This window comes from Colletotrichum scovillei (assembly GCF_011075155.1).
Source record: "Colletotrichum scovillei strain TJNH1 chromosome Unknown Contig00004, whole genome shotgun sequence".
In the NCBI taxonomy this organism is placed as follows: Eukaryota; Fungi; Ascomycota; class Sordariomycetes; order Glomerellales; family Glomerellaceae; genus Colletotrichum; species Colletotrichum scovillei.
This window is the reverse complement of record NW_023336262.1, coordinates 385,615-403,320: the sequence shown is the minus strand read 5'-3', so window position 1 is coordinate 403,320 and position 17,706 is coordinate 385,615. Positions and strand designations below refer to the sequence as shown.

The window sequence follows — 17,706 nt, the reverse complement described above, 5'->3', positions numbered from 1 at the left end:
AGGCTGAAAAGATCTTGGGTAATTATTAATATTGTACCTCTCCGCAGTGACAGCCACTCATCGCTGTCCTATACCTTGGAGAAAGGCTCGCTCGTTGGATGATCGTAATGACCGCTATTAATAACTAAAAAGAGAAAGAGACCACGCACATTTGCGAGTGAAGCTCATGACGAAAAACGAACGCCTGCAATGAATTTGCTGACCAACTTCTTTTGTGCGGCAGTGGGTTTCCATCCTCCGGAACGCCTGATCGACTATAAGGGAATATGAAAAAAGAGTCCCGCACGATAATGAAAGGGGGTATTTATCCAGACTGAGGAAAGCCAGACCAAAGGAAAATCCATACCGAGGTGCGTACCCAACCAAATCGAATCGAATGTGATCGGGGTAGCGCCATGTCTGCAGCCGTGTTGCGTACGCCATGGCGATGTGATTCGTGTTTGTCGTCGTTCTTTACTGAGGAGAAGAGTGTAGATCGCGTTGCATGTCTTGAGACGACGTTCTCAGTCGGCGAACCCATGTCGTCTTAAGCCAAATGGCCGCATATCTGTCCGCCTGCGATTCTCGACGATGCTATCTGTCGAAAACGAGGGCGTTGACCACATGCCCCTCTGCCCAGCCCTGTTCAGCGAGGGAGAGATTGTCCTTAAGGATCTTGCCCATGTAGGCGATGCGAATCTTTTTGGTGCTGGCGAGCTGGGAGCTTGTTAGATGTGATCTTCTCTAGAATGAGTGGGCTGAGATGAAACTCAAGATATAAAACTTACTCCTGACTGCTCCTGGATTTTACGAGCAACAGTTCTGACGCTATCGCTCTTGACGAAGCTGACAGTGACATCGCGCGCAGTCTCGCTCAGACGGGCTAGGACGGAGAGCTGGTCCCGGGCATCGACAACGGCCTTACCCTTCTCCTCTCTCCGGCGGACGTTGTCATCCTCATCCAGCTCCTCCGTAGTCTCCTCTCCTCCCGCAAGATCGTCCTTGAGGTCTCTGGTCGAGAGCGCTTCATCGGCACCGTCAATCGTGGCATCGTCCTCTACCAAATTCGTGGGATCGGCGACAAGCCACTCAGACAGGGGATAGTAGTTGCCCAGCTGATCGTAGGCACCCTGAGCAAGATCACCTGTGGGGAGAGTGATCTCAGCCGCATTGAGAATGCCTTGCGCTGTCGCAAGACCATCGGTGCCGTCGTCAGCGGCGCCCTGGCTGACCGGGTCCCAGATAACCTCGAGGGCTGCGCGCAAAGACTGCCAGACCTCTGGGCGGCCAGTGACGCGGGTGTCGAAGAAATCTCTTCGCTCGCGGTCTATTGCGACACGGGTCCAGGCGCGACCCTTAGAAGTCCAGACGTGGCGGCGCAGAGGTTTGTTGATGTGCTTGTCGAGAGGCATACTGGAGTGGCGGCCCCGACGGCGCCCAGAGGAGGTCTGTGTTGTCTCGGCAGGGGAGTCATCGTCGCGATGAACGGAGGCGGGCGCAGAGTTGATAGCTCTCGCGGAGCCCGTGTTGGTCGGACCTGGGTAGGGGGCGTTAGAGCCCTGTGGACGGGAGAGACAGCAGCCCTATGCAAGAAGGATCGTCAGTCTGAGAACATGCGGGAGGTGGTCGGACGAGATATGCAGGTTTTGGCAGGAAGAGCGCTTGGGCGTTCGGAGTAGTGTCCGATGGCGGTATGATATAGAGACGAGAGGGAGGGGAAGTCAATATTTACCATATTGTCAACGCCTTCAGATGGAGGATGGGGTGTTCGGGACTGTATTGGCGGGGGAGATTGATTCTAGCAAGCTGTTGCGTCTCGTGCCATTGCCCGGGTTGTGATTTGCGGCTTGTTGGTGATGATCAAGAGTCGCTGTTGACCTCGAGATGAAAGACGAGTCAAGACAAGCTTTGGCTAGCTGTACTGAACAAAGATGTCAAAAGGTTGGCGGGAGCTAATTAGTGGCTTTGCCGTAGAGAGGTCGAGTGGTGAAAACGGGGGCGATGTTGAAAGAGGAGAGGAAGCGAACGAGGGCTGTTGGAAAGGTCTAGACCCTTGTGTCGTTGACGTGACGATCTGACGCTGGTTGGTCGACGAGCTGCGGCTGTCGTGTATTAAAAGGTGTGTGTGTGTGTGTGTGTGTGTGTCGTGTTGGTCCCGGACGGAGCGTGGGGAGAGCGACGGGAAGTGGTGTAGCTGAAGTCAAGAAAGGTACGTATTCGAGGGGGAGGCGTCGCGAATGGAACGAGAGCAGAGAGAAGAAGGTGGGTGGTGAGAGGGACAGAGAGCAGAGGGGAGCTCCTCAAAGACGTTGCAGGCGGCAGAAGGAGGGCAGAGGAGAAAAAGATGAAAAGTGACGAGAGAAAGTGAGGGACTGGGACTGTGTTCGGGAGGGTGGGTGAGGCACTTGGGGTCCAGTGGTGACGAAAGGAAGGATTACTGCCAAAGGTGAGGTAAGGTAGCAGGTGAGGTGAGTGGTGAGAGGTGAGATGGTGAAGGCAAGGTGAGTGTGATGAGTGAGTTTCTTGGTAGGTACCTTATCGGTGCCGTCCTTTCCTCTATGGATAGGTACCTTAGTACATCTCAAGGTAAAAATGAGAGAATGCAGCAGATGATCAGTGGTTGCAGTTCCCCGGAAGAGGATCTCGGCAGCAGGGGTGGTGCTAGTCCAGGCTTGTCCAGTGGGTTGCTGCTGTGAGACGCCTAAATTGTGCTTGTTTTTCGCTTCCCGTCCGCCTCGCTTACGAAAAGATAAGGCAAGAAAGCCGTGGACCTCGACTTTTCGTCCCTTTTCCCCCTTTTGGGCATTCCTCTCATAAGATCCGAGGCACCTTACCTTACCTTATGTATGACTTGAATGCACGCACCCGTGGGATATCTCTGGGTTCAGCATCTCCAAATCAAGACATGTTTTGCTCCTTCGAGTCTCCCGTTTGCACGTGGATTATCCTCTTTGAGAAATATTCGATAGACGCTAAGAGACAATGGATCGAGACATTGGATCGGCCCAGCCACATGGTTCTCTCTCCCCTAAGTGTCTCTCTTATCCGTACACTACTCCGTACAGACACACAAACTCCCTCCAGTGTCCACAGCTATTTTATTCCTGTAAGTCCAGCTCTTCCAGGTTTGGTCACAAGTGCCTTGGCGAGATCCATCCGAAAAGTCGGCCCAACACAGGGTCCTCCCCGGCATTCCTCAGCCCAGCCCACTCGCTTCATGCCGCAAGACTCCTCTCCCCTCCATCGGCCTTCTTTTTCACCCTCATGCTCTACGATTGGCCCTCAGTGTTGGTTGTGAGGGGATCACTCCAAAGTTCTGCTGAGCCACCATGAACTGAACGCCTGATCAACAAACACGGACAGCGGCCAACGGTAGACCGATGGAATCAGATCATGGCAGGCGCCTCTACCGGCACATCTCGATTACGCACGCGAATTAGAGACACCATCCGTAAAGGCAATTCACTAATCCATTCGCCTTTTCCTAATAGTATTCGTAGAGGTCAAAGCGGTGCTCCAATTGGCGCTTCTAGAATGGATATCGACCGGGGCCCGTCTCGTATTGCACCAATTGAGACGCCATTGCCGAGATCCCGTTGCCTGACTCCAAACCAATTTGGAAGTTTGCCTTAGTAACACATAAGATCTGCGTCTCCATCGCAACACCAGATCTGACACCTCAAATTTGCGTCCCAGGCTCAGACGCATTCATCGCGTCATGCTCCCTTCGACGTGACAACTAACATGTGCGCCGTGCACGAGTTGGACGTCAATGGGGCTATGCTTCATTTTTTCATCCAGGGCATCCCCCCTTGGCATCCCGAGTTGTCCGCCTCTTCAGACGAACCGGGCGCACCGGCCATCCCTAAAGATCCAAATTGTGGGCTCTTTGTAGGCTTGAAGCTTCATCAACCCACGGAGCCTCCGTGTCATGCCGTTTCGGCACCTGACCCAGTCTTCCTTGCCCGCTGTCTACCGGTATTTGCAATCCAGGCCCATTTTTTTGAAGCCAAACTTCCGTCCGTACCTATCAGCAAGGTTGGAGGTAAGCTCTGGAGAAGCCCGATGCCGATGACGTTGGCATCTTTCTTGATTGATGGCTTCTTGACTTCCATACCGCCGACGGTATATGGCACTTCGCGGCTAGCATCGAATTGGTATCCGACCTTCCGACAAACCAGAAGCTACAAACGCGATCGAATTCAGACAGACATCACTGATACTGAACGGCTACCACAGGAACTGGCGGCAGTTCTTGCTGCCGCAAAGACACGGGACCATGTCGCCTTGCTTGCTCTTGTCCTTCGCATCAACAGCGTCGTCGCTCACACCGTCAACGTAGTCGAACGTGAGCTGCTCTCCTCGGGGAATGTCGCGAAGCGCAAAGAAGGCGAGATCGTGAATGTGCTTGTCGGCATGGTCTCCCACGCGCGCAAAGATACGCAAATTCGGTTCGCAGGAGTGATTGATGAAGCGAGTCGGGCCGGACATGAATTCGCCATCTATCTCGAGCGGGGGGCCTTGTAGGCGCATGTCAGGGGAGTCTTCATCCGTGAACTTGTCGAGTGCGAAAAGGTACACGTCCTTCTGTTGCGCAATGTTCGAGGTATCCCGTCGGCGTTGGGCTTCCTGTGGTGTTATGATCTCGCCAATGTAGTTATCGACGAACTGTCCTCGTCGAATGTCGAGCAACGATCGAACACCTGTTGTCAGAAAGTAAGTTTCTCTCCAGGATAACAGCAGCCTCTCAGCTCAACTCACCCCAGCCCGTCTTCTCCGTCCGGAAAATCTGGAGAGGAACCTGACGACCTCTCTCGACCACCCTGTTAGGACAGGTCACGTTGCATGCGCAGCCTTCGTGGCATTCGTAAATGGGTCGCGTCGAGCCCAGGAACTTTGACCGCAGCAAACCAGCCTTGACGCCGTGCATATGGTACATGTAGGCCTTTTTTCTCGCTTCGCCCTCGTCGTCCGAGTCGTCTTCTTGCTCCTGCAGGCAGAGACAGCCCGTGTACTGGCATTCTTCCTCGTCTTCACATTCGCATCCGCTTCGGAAACTATCCTCGGCAGCTTGAACGCCGTGACCGAGCTTCGAATGCTGGAGGAATCTAAAGTTGGGCGGGATTACTTCGTCATCGACTTCGTTGACTATAGTGATTGGGTATTGTTTGTGGTTCGGGAACGCTCGTATTTGGCACCATTGGCAGTCTAGCTTTTCTCTCTCGATTGCCTGCAGTAGATTCCAGTCAGAGAAAGCTCCCATCATGTAGCAGTGTCACACCAATGATTGGGAAGTGCATTGCATTCATAGGACTTTGGGATACCTTACCCTGAGGGCGGTCTTGGTCGTGCCAGGCTTCGGAGCGCCATGGTGAAAGAAGTGGCGCTCAGTTGCCGCCTCCATGTTGTGCGCTATTGTGTATTCGTAATGGCTCGGAAATGTTCAACGGCATCCCGAGAGTGACGGAGAGGGAATGTGTAAGTAGGTGGTGGTGTTCGCAGCTCAGGTTGTCCATGGTCGGAGTCCATGGTCGGAGCTGGAACCGCGGGGCAACTTGACCATCGGCGGCAGGAACCACCGACCACTTTACGCGACGCGTCCAAGCTCCCTGCTCTGCTGACTCAGCTGCCACCCGGGTGCCGCGTTCGGCGATCGGGAGTCTTCTCCGGCCGGGAACCTTCTTCTCCCTTCTCTCACTCCTTGCATTTCTACATCTTCATCTTTCCCCGAGATAGTCACGATGCCTGATCAAACAGGATGGTCTACGGACATGCCAACAGAGCGACATATCAGAGAGAATAACAAACTCGACGCATGAAAGTGGACTACAATATTCTAGACGACTTACACATTCCTGGGCCTGTTCTTGCACTGAGGCTTGAACGTAGACCCAAGCTCGCCCCATTTGATATTGCTGAACGTCACAACCGGGTTCGGCTCAACCTTGACAACATTCTCCGGGAATCCTTCCGTCTCATTGCATGGCCCGGCTTCCGGCGCACCGTCCAGCCACCTCATCCCGCCGCCGGCATCCCACCAGATGCTAAACGCAAGCACCACGCCCCGGTCAAACGACTCGCCCATCTCCCGGTGCGCGCCGAGATCCATGAATCGCCGCGAGCCCGTCGCCGCGCAGAACTCGTCGTTGAGGTAGTTGACCTGCGGTAGATCCGTGTTGTTGACGACCTCGCTGCGGATCAGGTGGCCGTCTTGGATGTAGAGGCGGTGGATCTCGGTGAGGACGCCAGCTTCGTTGGCGGGGAACTGTGTGATGACTGTGAAGGGGCGTGTGGTATCGACATCGAATCCTGAGCCGCGGCCGTAGTAGTCATCTTGGTTGACTCTGTTTCGCGGGTTAGGTTCTGTTCAACACTATTGGGCTGCAAAGCTGGTCACTTACCGGTACGGGTTCCAGGCGCAACCGTTCTTGTCGCAGACGCCTTCAAAGGCACAGTCTTCGCCCTCGCAGAGATAGACACCAGTCTGGTTGCACGGGTGCGGCGCCAGATGAGCAGAACGCGAGTTGGCCTCCCAGATGTCCTGTGACAACGTGTTAATTACTTCTTGAGGGCCCGTACACGATCCGAGGACAGAAAACTCACCATCTCATTGCAGCATGCACCGTATCCTTCAATGTTAGCTTCACCGTTGATAAACGGCGTAGTGTAACACTGAGCATCACAGTATCCCGTGCCATGACGGGCGCCACCGGTATTGAGCGCGCTCTTCCCACCGTCGGCTTCCATTTCGGAAGTATACAGGGCACTATTCATGCCACACGGCAACTTCGATACATCGACGTCAAACGTAAACTCCTTGCCCGTCAGGTGCATCATCTCATACTGCTCCTTGGAAGGGTCAAGGAGATACACGCGCGGAGACACCTGCACGCCATCCTTAAGCTGGTACATAGTCATGGCGCCGCCGTTTGTCGTCACGCCGACACGGCTATAGTCGTCGAGACCCTCCTGGACACAGTTCTCGGCGCATGCCTCCTTGGTCGGGCACGCCGTTTCGTTGGGCGGGCTGCCCCAGGAGCCACAGCTTCCACCACCGTTGGCCTGGTAGACGTTGTGCGCGAGGGAGTCGAGGACGATGAAGTTGTTGACTTCAGTGCAGCCGCCAGCCTTGGTACAGCGCCATGTCGTGAGTGGAGGGTGGTTCTCTTCGGGCCCGATCTGACGCTGGGCCGCTGCCAGGGCTATGAAGAGAGTGGCAAGGCCCAAGCGGGAGAGAGAAGAGGCCATCATGACTGGGAAGCCGTGGTGAGTTCCGAAAGAGAGAGAATGCGACGATTGCGCCGTTAGACAGAACAGCACGCGCCTCGACCAAAGAGTCGGGAGAAGGAGGTCTTCATATGTGTTCAGACATCTCTGTCCAACTTAACCATGGCTATCGGGTCTCTTCCCGTTTACCCATTCAGAACTCGCTCAGGGGTGTATTGGCAACGGAACACGCTCTCCAGGGAGCCAACTTTCCGTGATTGAGCTCTATTCCTTCTTCCTGTTCCGTCTTGTTCCTCTTGAGGCGAAGGAAGGTCACCCTCCGAAGCCTTTGTCTGGCCGTCTGGGCGCTGTGCCATTGATAGCCGACAAGGGTTCGCAGCTTTGATTCAAAGGTTATCCGCCACGAGGTAAGTTGAAAACAGGCCTAGTCCCATGCTAAATATGCTTGGGTAGTCAAACATTCATTATCATCCAGCTCCCTTCCCTCATTGCTTCACGGTAGAACGGGCCAGGAACCGTGCATGGGGGGCAGATCTGGCCGCTCGCTTGAATACGACTCTACCCTCCTCTTCCATCTTTGTGCAGATGAACCTGCATTGGTAGATTGCTCGACTTGATGAACCATCCAGTCAGATCGCCCTTTAGAAGTCCGTCGATTAGCCGACTACCGTTCCTGGCAGGGGTGGCATTTATACCGGTCTTTCAGTCATCTTACTCATTGTGTTTGTTGGAGTCTACAAGTACCTAGAGATGAGCAGAAAGCGGGGAGAACTAGAATTAAGGATGGCTGCTTGCGCTCGACTACCCCATTTCTCCGCGTGAAGCAGTTACAGGGGTGTTCGACCAGGGTTAGTGAAGCGATCCATCTTGGACAGTCAAAGAGGGGGGACAGCTCTTCCGGTTCGGAATCTGGCCCTCTGGGATGGATGCCAAGCTATTCTGCGCCCGTAGCAGAGAGACATGCCACGCAACCTATTTCTCACCATGAGTCTTCAGTCTTGGTGCTGTTATAGGGGAAAAATTCGTGAGCTCAGCCTGGGATCGTAAATATTGGCCATCATCTGTGGCCTCATTGTGGAGATGTCAAATATCGCTATCACCAGCGCCAGGCAGCAAGATGTTGTCGGAAGATGATTCGTGAGTTGCGTCTTACTTGCATACATCAGTCCACAATATTGCCAGAAGGGGTTGAAGAAGGACCAAATCCCTGGAATAACAGAGTTCAAGACTGTTGCGTCAAGCAATACTAAAGCGAGGTATGAACGAGGTTTTGTCGAGATAATGCGACTTCTTCATATCTCATGACCCAGTGTCTTGAGCAAAAGAGGGCAGAAAATCCCTCATTTGAACGACAGCAAGTGAACGTAGTCCGGTCAACGACGGCAACATCAATTTCAACTGACAATAGGTATAGACGAACGAGTCAAGATTCTTCGCAGACACTCACTGCTCGAGACGTAGTAGTAGTAGCAATGGGGTCACCAACCACCGACATCACCTCCAAACTCACCGAATGGCACGAGGAATGGTCCAGCGAACAGACCGACAACGACATTTGCACTGCTTACGTCTTCTCCCCTGAGTGGGAGTCTCTAGTTCCCCCTCGATGGGCCACATACGATGACCTGGAAAAGAGACGCCTGGCCGAGGGAGCACCGCAACTAGGATGGCAGGACTCAGTTGACCAAAGCCGAAAGGCGTTGTCGGCCTTGAAGAACTTGCACTTCAAGCCCCTCGAACCTAGGCTGTGGCCGGTATGCCCGCTCTGGGTTCATCTAGCCAGATACAAGGGAGGGCCAGACTTCGATGCTCATAAGAGACTGCACGGCTGGGCCTCGCTCCTCGATGACTGGGAGGAAATTCAACGGTTGATTCGAGATGAGCCTGAGTTCTGCGGCTCACTTTCGCCTGCCCAAAGAAGATCGTTTGATCTTCTCCAGTACTGGTGGAAGGCGGCTTATTGCGACGCAGAGCTATTGAGTGCCACCACTACGCGTCTCGAAAAGAACCGACCCTTTTGGACGATATCGGATCCCTCCGATGCATACGATCTTCGTCGCATCGCCAGCGAAGTCAAGACGGACACCTTACTCTACCACTCGCATCTATTCAGGCTCTTCCTCTTCGAATTCCACCCGATGTTTTGGGAGCCTTTCCTCTGCCATATGAAGCTTTCTAGACTTCAGCATGCCCGGTATCGATCTTCATGTATTGCGACCATCCAGAAACTTTCTTACCCAGTGTTACATCCAAGCCATCCTCCTGCTGGTGAGCAGGTTCCGTATCCTATCGTTGTTCAGAATGATGCGGAACACCAGAGAATCACTGCTGCCCAAGCGAGCATCAACCCCTACTATCTTTGGGACAACGAAAGTCAGCAGACAGTCACCGTGGAGGAGCTGCCCGAGTGCCCTCCATACGTATGTATCAGCCACACGTGGGGTCGCTGGCGAACACGAACCGACACGACTGTTCCTGGAGTGCCGTGGCTGGTCCCAGAAAACACCATATATGATGTACGCGATCTTCCAGGACAGCTCAAGGAACTTGGCTACCGCTATATCTGGTTCGACCTATTCTGTATTCCGCAGGACAAGAGCGATCCGAGGGCCGCCCAGGAGATTGCGAACCAAGCGTCAATCTTCAAAGGATCAAGCCACTGCATCGCCTGGATCAACGACGTCGAGTCCTGGCATGGCGTGCTAGCCGCATTAGACTGGATGAGCCTCAAGTCGCAGTCAATCCTGTCGAACCGTGACACCGACGCAATCAAAGACAAAATAGCCGAAGCAACGCAGGCGGCTACGGTGGCGATGGAGCTGCTTAAGAAAAAGCGCCGTGAAGGAATGGAAGACCTACCCGACCTTGTTGACGACCTTACGGCAGGCGAGCCAACCTTTTGGATGTCCTCACTTTGGACTTTGCAGGAGTGCATTCTCTGCCCTGAGATCCAGCTGTATACCCGCACCTGGACCAGGCTGGAAGATCGGAGCGGGACGGCAATTTCGTTGAGAACCCTCATGGTGGTCCTCAGAGACACTCGAGATTTCAACATGCTGCCAGAGCCTATCGCAACCTCCTTCAGCGAGCCCCTTCAGTACGATGTGAAACTCGTGAATGATCCGAACAGGAAGACCATTCAAGACAGCGCCAGCGACCGGACGTTTCCAAGTGCAGTCAGGGACCTCTACCAACTCTGCATAATGACCCGGCTTGACAACGCTCTCACCGCCGGCTCACCCACAACGATCCTTACAAATGCGAACCTTCGACACTGCTCATCCAGCCGCGCTCCAGCCATCATGTCGGCCGTGAGCGTCACGGACTGGTACGTCGAGAAGCTGGAGGCCTCAAAGTCCACCGGCAAGCCTGCGCCGGCGGACCCCATGGTCTACGGAACCTACCCGCTCGCCTTCCTCCGTGAATGCTCGCGGAAGTTTGGAGCAATCTTTTACCAGAGCATGGCCAGGAATCTCGTTCGTTCCACGGGCACGGCCAACGAAATGCGCCGGGTTCTGAAGCGGAACGAGTCTGGTGGGACCATGCTACCCGTGTCCAAGACCACAGGCTGGTATGCCGGTATCTCGGGATCCTCTGACCATACCTATCTTGATCGTAAGGATCACGAGACCGTGGCAGGTTGGCTTATCAACGAGGACGCGAGCGTTTCTATGCGCGCGGTAGGCATCGCCTTGACGTCGGATGACAAGCCGGGGCCGCGCAAGTTATCGGGCAGCATTGACTGCTTTCTACCTCAGGACGACGTGAAAGCGGACATGGAATCGAAGAGATACACGGCGAAAGTTCAGGACATGCTGGCGACGCTAAAGGACTTGAGTAATGGGTCGAGGCGAATCTATGCGGTTGCGCTCTATGAGGACTTGGGCCTCGTACACGGCGTTTTGCTGGAGAAGTTACCTTTGTCCATGTTTGGGAAACACTATCTCAACAAGATTGGTCAATTCTTTTTGAAGAATGAGTCTCTTCCTCCGACTTCAAGAGTCGATTGGAAGGTGTTGTAGAGGCCGCACAATATTCGTGACTTGCACATGTTACGGGCTGGCTAAGATTGTAAGATACACGGTCGGAACTCATGTATCTCAAAGAGTTTGTTGTTTCTTCTCTCATGTGGAAGACTTATGAAAAACTAGGAAGTTAACGTATGCGTGTTCCTCTTTACCCAAGAATCTTCCTGTCATTTATCGACACCACACCCTTAAATACCTTCCAAAATCTCTTGCACCCTCTTCCTCCCCTCCTTGACCGACGTAACCTCCTCTATCCGCAGCGTAGCCTCAACACACGCCTTCTCACCAGCCAACACAACCTTGAAGTCCTTCACAAGTGCAGCCGCCACCGCCTCCTCCGTCCGCGAAGTGCCCTCCCACCCAAAAAGACGCACAAGATGCATAACCAAGACGCTCCACAGCTGTTGACCCAGCCAGAGGTACTGCATAGGCTCGTTCATCCACGACAGCAATAGCAGTCCCGCAGGGAAGTAGAGAACAAAGGCGTATACGGTCATTATGCTAGCCACCTCTCTTGCACGGTCGAGGGCGCTGTCGCGAATCGGGTGACCGTAATGACGGAAGAACTGAAAGCTTGCCGGGGAGGCTGGCGAGGGGGTCGAGATCAGGAGGAAGCCGATGGAGGGCACCTCGACTTCGAAAATTTCTGTCTCCTGATGATGGGATGGGGACGCGGTGATAAGGTCGTTCTTGGTGATTGGAGCTTCGGCTGCTGGTGAAGATGGAGCTGTCACGTTTAGGGTCGACGATTCGGGTGAGGCTTCGTCGTGTATCAAGCTCTCTCGACGAACGCGTGCCACCGCGGCGAAAAGCTTCAGGAAGAGAGGGATGCACAGGAAGCCGATGAACCACTTTGATGGGGCGTCCTGTCCGTCTCTGCGGTGGGTTGACCATATTCCTGCAGCGACTGCAAGCAGAATTGAGGATAGCTCTGATACAATGATCCCCAGCAATGTTCTGAACCCGAAGTTCTCGTGAAAGGTCTTGAGTTGTGGAGACACCTCGCTTCCTTGAGGGGATTGGAAGTCCAGATCAAGACGGTATATCCGCCTTGTAGTCCTGACCGTATCTGCCGGCCCCTCACTTCCCTCCTTCAGTCGCACAATATCCGGGACCGGCGCCGGATCGGCCCCGGTCCAAGACCCGCCTAGACCGATGCGATCGTCAACATGCTTCAAAACCTCAATCCAGAAGCCATTCCGCACGGCCCGTGGCAGCTTCCGGCCTTCCGGGGTGGTTGCCGTTTTGTGGAGGTAATGGACGCTGGCTTTGTCTGAAAAGAAGGTGGTCCCCAGCATGTCGCCCCGCCGGCGACCCTTGTACAGACCGTGATCGCGGAACTTATCCAGCGCCTCGAGGGCTGCGCGGTGGAGGGGCCCGCCCATGGGCATGAAGAGGGCCAGGCGGATGAGCGCGATGGCGTCGACGGCGTTGTAGAAGCGTTCCGGCCATAAGAGGTGTTCGAAGAGGCTTATGCCCGCGACTTCGGCGCCTAGGTAACCCAAGACTGCGCCGAGGGCCGATGATGTTGCTGACATTTCCTCGTTGATGTTATCACTACCTAGTATGTGGTCACGATGACGGGATCTTGGGTATGTTTGATGAGGTAAGAGAAAAGAAGAGCTGAAGGGGCTATTGAGTGGACTTCAACTCGCCTTTTAACATGGATGATTTCCGGTTTGCTCAACTTGATTCCTTCTCTTATTCAAAGCAAGAGTCGATGCTCCATGAGGTTGGTTTGCCTTACTGACATTTGGGGAAGCTGATGTGATACCGCGTCCTGCACCAGACCCTGGTCTGCATGTCAGATTTGTCTGCTCATTCGTCCCAGGAGCGAGCCGTGGGGCTTGACGCACATGAAGTGTAATAAGTACTGCAGGTCATTGCTGCTTACGTCTGACATTCTTCGCAACGTAATTATGCCTCATTTGGGACTTTGGTCTTCCTCTTCGCTCAATGAAGCGATTTTAGGAAGATTTCTGCCTCGCCGAGAGCCTCACAACTTTGCTACACAACACCTTTTGGGGGTTGTTGATGAAGTACGCCGACATCGGGAATACACCACTCCCAGTCACTAATACTCTACCGATATGGTAAGTGCAGCTCGGCGACGGATTCGTAAATCATTAATAGCGATGGTCATTGACATGTGTGACATTCAGGATAAGTTAACTGCCTTGGAAGACATCGACGACTTCTGGCCGCGGTTAACTGCCTCAGAAAACGCCGATGACTACTGGCCCCGGCGACTACTACACATACCAACACTGACATCAGTGCGGAGAGACGAGCGCAACGTCTATGGAACAACGGAGAAGCCAAAGTACAGCATCCTTACTTACACTTGGGGCCGCTGGAAAATCAGGCATGACGACCATGCCGTCCCTGCTTTGCCTGTGAAGGGCGTCCCATGGAAGATCCCCTCAATAAAAGAGTCTCACTTCACGGTGGACTCGTTCCGGGCCGTCATTGATTCCATGGCGTTCGAGGACGTTGAATGGGCATGGGTTGATATCGCTTGCATAGACCAAGAAGACGAGATCATGAACGCGGAAGAGGTCGGCCACCAGGTTGCCATTTTCGACAAGGCAGTCAAAGTGCATGTTTGGCTATGTGAGGCAACCCAGGAGAGTCTCACTAAGGCGTTCTGCGACATGAACGACGGCCAATTGGAATCCATCACTTTCAGTACCTTCAGCACATTAGAGAACCAGCTCATGCCCTCGTACATGACATGGGAAGACGTTCGCCACCAGGAGTACAGGATGACAGCCGTACGCGAGACTATCGACCGTATTAGTTCTGGACTGCAGACCGTACTCAACGATCCCTGGTTCTCATCTCTATGGACCTTGCAGGAGGCCGTGTTGCGCAATGATGCTGTGATCTTGAGCGCAGAGGGGCTTCCCTGTGTTTGGATCACGTCCGATGACGGTAGAAAGTATCAAGCATATTTTGCAATGTTTGTCAACTTTTGCAACAACATCTACTTGGATGTCGTCAATATACTACGAGGCCTTGAATACCACGGACAGATGGGCTACACCTTACTGGACTGGGAGGTAGACATTAAGACCAAGATTGAAAAGACGCAATCACTTCTTATCCGTTCCGGCATGTACAACTTGCCTACATCGAACCCCAACATCCCTTACAGCATGGCGTGGTCTAGGCAGACCTCAAGACCGGTAGACCGCATTTATAGTATTATGCAAGCCTACAACCTGCGTGTGGGCAAGGTCATTCGGCCGCATGATAACCCTTCCCTGGCAGATCTCGTCCAAGAATTCGCCTTGGCAATAGTAAACAAAAATCCCGTTCTCAGCCAGCTGTTTGTTCATACAGAAAAGCCTGCCGAGTCACTAAGCTGGCGCATTACGGAAAACTCGTTCGTACCAGCCAATTTCAGATCGCCAAAAGGCTACGTTGTAAAAGCTCGGTTTTATCTCCAGGGACGAAATGTCATGAGGGCACGCGGTCGAGTTTGCCGCTTGACTGATGCCCTTGAAGTGCAAGATAAACTGGTTCAATTCCTCAAGGAAACAGATACGTCCGAATATGCAAAATTCAAAGATGTGGACCACGAAAACGACCGTATCAGAATCATGACAGATGCCGGATTCACACAAGAGCATCTGAACCTCAACGGCTACTTGTGGCAGCTCGATTTACCGGGGTTCCGTTGGCTGTTTCCTCAGAAAGCTAATTTGCCATTGGTTCTCCGCGACTTATGGGTTTTCCACGTAGGAGATATTGACTCAACTCGAGGAGAGCTTTTGAATATCCCTGAGAGCATAGCTGTGCTGCTTCATCCCGCAAAACAGCCAACCGATTCAAGCAGTGTCAGTAGCGAATGGGCGGACGTTCCTTACATGCGGGTTGGACTTTGCACCTGGGGTCCAAAGGAGGAGGAAGGGAAACGCACGATGAACGAAGACATCGACTGGAAGTCTGTGGATTTTGAGTTCCACTAGAGCTCTCAACTATTTTTAATTGTTTTCGTTTTATCGCATCGATGGATGATTCAATGGAGCTCTTCTATCCTACAAGTTGCTAAGGTAGATGGCGTTGGTACATATTTGCTCACGAACATACTTTCCTGACGGGCAGCGCCGAAATATGTATCTGTCCGACCGTTTCGCTTGTATCCGCCTATAAATAAGTCCGAAATGAAGTAGAACTTGAGCGAAGACTGAGGCTGAAGGTAGTGACTCCGGTGAAGCCCATAGTGGATGTTACAATGAAGAGAAGCCGTCGATTTGTAATTTTACGATTCCACGCTGTTTGTAGCTCATGCATCTCGACCCGACATGATAGACAAGTCACGTCGCCTCTGGAATCATTGAAACTCAATCTAATTATCTTTCAATCCTTCTCATAATTGCTGGCTTTCTTTGCAATCATTGGTAATGTGTCTTGATGACATCAACAATCACACCGTGATCCTCATCCTGCTTCAAACCACTGACAACCACAACAGCTACAACGCCCTCAACTCCTTGCACACGGATGGGCACGCCGCCACCGTGAATGGCGTACTTTCCAGCCTGTTCCGTGCTCATACCAAACTTTGAGGCAAAGAGCTGCTCATCGCCGCCCAGCTTGTTGTGAAGTAGCCAGGTGCTGCAGCCCCATCGGAGCACGGCATTGCGCTTGCGCTGCACCCACGTCTCGTTGTCGGGAAGAGAGCCGGATCCGACGGCCGTCTGGAAGAGCACCTGTTGGCTGTTTGCCAGTGCGATCGAGATGACTGTGGGCTTCTTATTGACGAGGGCGAAGGGGAGAAGCCGGGCATGAAGGAAATGTCCTAGTTCAAATGCATCCTCATATGTGAAGGACTGAAAGGTGATGGAATCACACTCTTGTTGAATCAACTCGACCTGCAAACTTATTAGAAATCTGCTACTGCCTCTTGTCGTTGTGCTGGCTTATGCTGCTCTGGGGTAAAACTCACGTCGCGAGTCGGCGAAGGGATCGGAGTCGGAGCGGCGGCAGGGTCGCGGACGGCAGCGAGTGACTTCTCCAAGCCGAAGCCAGCGGGGTGTCGGCGGGTCCAGACTTTTTGAGACATGTTTGGTTGGGGCGCTGAAGCTTGTGGAAGCGGTCTCAATCTTTCTAGATATGTGTTGAAGAGTGAAGAGTTGTTTCGCGGCGCTTTTGGCGATGAAGCTGCTGACGGAATGCTTTCTGATGAGGAGTCGTCGTCTCTGTCCTGCAACTGAAGAAGTAGTCAAGTTATTAGATAGCTATTCTTTCCCTTCCGTCTTCTGGGCGAGCGAAAGCGGCGCTATTGTGCTCTTAATAATTCCCTAACGAGAATGCATCCCCCAATCCCATCCCACACCTGCTGGGTCCCAACCGTCATGCAGCCCACTTGGTGCTTCTCAACTGTTACAGTTACCCTATTGGGAATGGAGAGTGCAAGAACTTACGGAGCCGGGCCTCTCTCCATGTTGCATGATAGGCTGCAAGAGGGGTTTTGTGACGGGTGCCGTCGCGTTCGGTGCTGGGGTTTGCGCTGCGCTGCTGTCTCGCGCCGTGCTCTCTGCCGCTGCCGGCGGTGCGCTTGCTCGCGCGCTGAAGCTTGACTGACCTACGGCTGCTGCTTCTGTTGCTGCTGCTTCGGCTGTGCTATGTCGTCCATTCTTCTTGTTGGGCGTCTTGGAATATCGGTATAGGCCCCATTCTCGGAGTCGGCGCTGGAACGTCTTGCCGTTGACTTCGTATCCCTTTGCGGCGAGGCCCTTTAACATGCTCTCGACCGTTTCGCGCCGGTTGAACGCCGCAATGATTTCATCCTTGAAGGGCTCCAGGTCGAGACGGGGCCGTCCGGGAGGCATTGTCATTGTCCGGAGCGCTTTAGCACCGAGTACATGTATACTTTCCACGGCACGGCCCTTTCAGTCATGGGTACATATGTGATTGGAGGCGCGATTCAATGGGTGTAAGGTAGCCGATGAGATGTCCGTGAAGAGATGGCGGGTATTGATCCTAGGCACACGGGCGCCGCTTTCGCCGGGTTGACGATTTGTCTTTCTGGTCAACATTGTGGCTGACAGCCACAGTGGCTGATATGCCGCCATCAACTCCTGTCTCTCCCGAGTCCCGACCAGCAACTCTGTCAAAGTTCAGAATTGTCATTAGCAAACTAGAGTTAATTGGGGGAATTGCGTCTCGCTCGCATGATCTCACTTCTCACGATTTCCACTATCATATACTTATCAATGGACTTGGGGCGAACTTACTCACTCTTTCAGCTCGACGACGATGAGAAGACTTTGGCCCTAAATTAATTTTGTGGTTCAAGTTACCGCGGATATTGAGTTCAACGAACCATATAGCCGTCTTAAAACTCATCAAGTTGACGAATGCAACATCTCGGGTTCGCTTTGATTATAAAGCTGAATGCCAATGTGATAAACTGCCGTCCTTCGTATTCGTACCCAAAGTCCGCCGCCATGGCGGACTGTGA

General features: G+C 53.2%; 7 protein-coding genes across 7 annotated transcripts; 2 read left to right on the top strand and 5 right to left on the bottom strand.

Annotated features, from left to right (window-relative positions):
- Positions 1-60: 60 nt before the first annotated feature.
- On the bottom strand, positions 61-2,766 carry HER10_EVM0008302 (ubiquitin domain-containing protein). Its single transcript, XM_035477829.1, has 3 exons — positions 1,712-2,766; positions 768-1,562; positions 61-696 (listed from the first exon to the last, which is right to left on the bottom strand). The coding sequence occupies exons 1-3, from the start codon at positions 1,712-1,714 to the stop codon at positions 574-576; spliced, it is 921 nt and encodes a 306-aa protein (XP_035335152.1). The 5' UTR covers positions 1,715-2,766; the 3' UTR covers positions 61-573.
- A 1,443-nt stretch (positions 2,767-4,209) lies between these two features.
- On the bottom strand, positions 4,210-5,383 carry HER10_EVM0010327 (glycosyl hydrolase family 7; the record flags this gene model as incomplete). Its single annotated transcript, XM_035479790.1, has 3 exons — positions 4,210-4,682; positions 4,741-5,209; positions 5,309-5,383. The coding sequence occupies 3 exons, from the start codon at positions 5,381-5,383 to the stop codon at positions 4,210-4,212; spliced, it is 1,017 nt and encodes a 338-aa protein (XP_035335297.1).
- A 441-nt stretch (positions 5,384-5,824) lies between these two features.
- Positions 5,825-8,176, bottom strand: HER10_EVM0012349 (glycosyl hydrolase family 7; the record flags this gene model as incomplete). The annotated part of the gene is made up of 3 exons (XM_035481745.1): positions 6,583-8,176; positions 6,381-6,520; positions 5,825-6,323 (listed from the first exon to the last, which is right to left on the bottom strand). The coding sequence occupies exons 1-3, from the start codon at positions 7,228-7,230 to the stop codon at positions 5,825-5,827; spliced, it is 1,287 nt and encodes a 428-aa protein (XP_035335444.1). The 5' UTR covers positions 7,231-8,176.
- A 502-nt stretch (positions 8,177-8,678) lies between these two features.
- Positions 8,679-11,228, top strand: HER10_EVM0010850 (uncharacterized protein; the record flags this gene model as incomplete). The annotated part of the gene is made up of 2 exons (XM_035480297.1): positions 8,679-9,400; positions 9,461-11,228. 2 exons carry the CDS (start codon positions 8,679-8,681, stop codon positions 11,226-11,228), a joined length of 2,490 nt encoding a protein of 829 aa, XP_035335326.1.
- Positions 11,229-11,422: 194 nt separating this feature from the next.
- HER10_EVM0010520 (uncharacterized protein) lies at positions 11,423-12,951 on the bottom strand (the record flags this gene model as incomplete). Its single annotated transcript, XM_035479977.1, has 1 exon — positions 11,423-12,951. The coding sequence occupies exon 1, from the start codon at positions 12,770-12,772 to the stop codon at positions 11,423-11,425; it is 1,350 nt and encodes a 449-aa protein (XP_035335305.1). The 5' UTR covers positions 12,773-12,951.
- Positions 12,952-13,369: 418 nt separating this feature from the next.
- HER10_EVM0009703 (uncharacterized protein) lies at positions 13,370-15,208 on the top strand (the record flags this gene model as incomplete). The annotated part of the gene is made up of 1 exon (XM_035479183.1): positions 13,370-15,208. One exon carries the CDS (start codon positions 13,370-13,372, stop codon positions 15,206-15,208), a length of 1,839 nt encoding a protein of 612 aa, XP_035335254.1.
- A 426-nt stretch (positions 15,209-15,634) lies between these two features.
- On the bottom strand, positions 15,635-17,197 carry HER10_EVM0012636 (uncharacterized protein; the record flags this gene model as incomplete). Its single annotated transcript, XM_035482029.1, has 3 exons — positions 16,667-17,197; positions 16,189-16,452; positions 15,635-16,114 (listed from the first exon to the last, which is right to left on the bottom strand). Exons 1-3 carry the CDS (start codon positions 17,078-17,080, stop codon positions 15,635-15,637), a joined length of 1,158 nt encoding a protein of 385 aa, XP_035335471.1. The 5' UTR covers positions 17,081-17,197.
- Between the last annotated feature and the right edge of the window lie 509 nt (positions 17,198-17,706).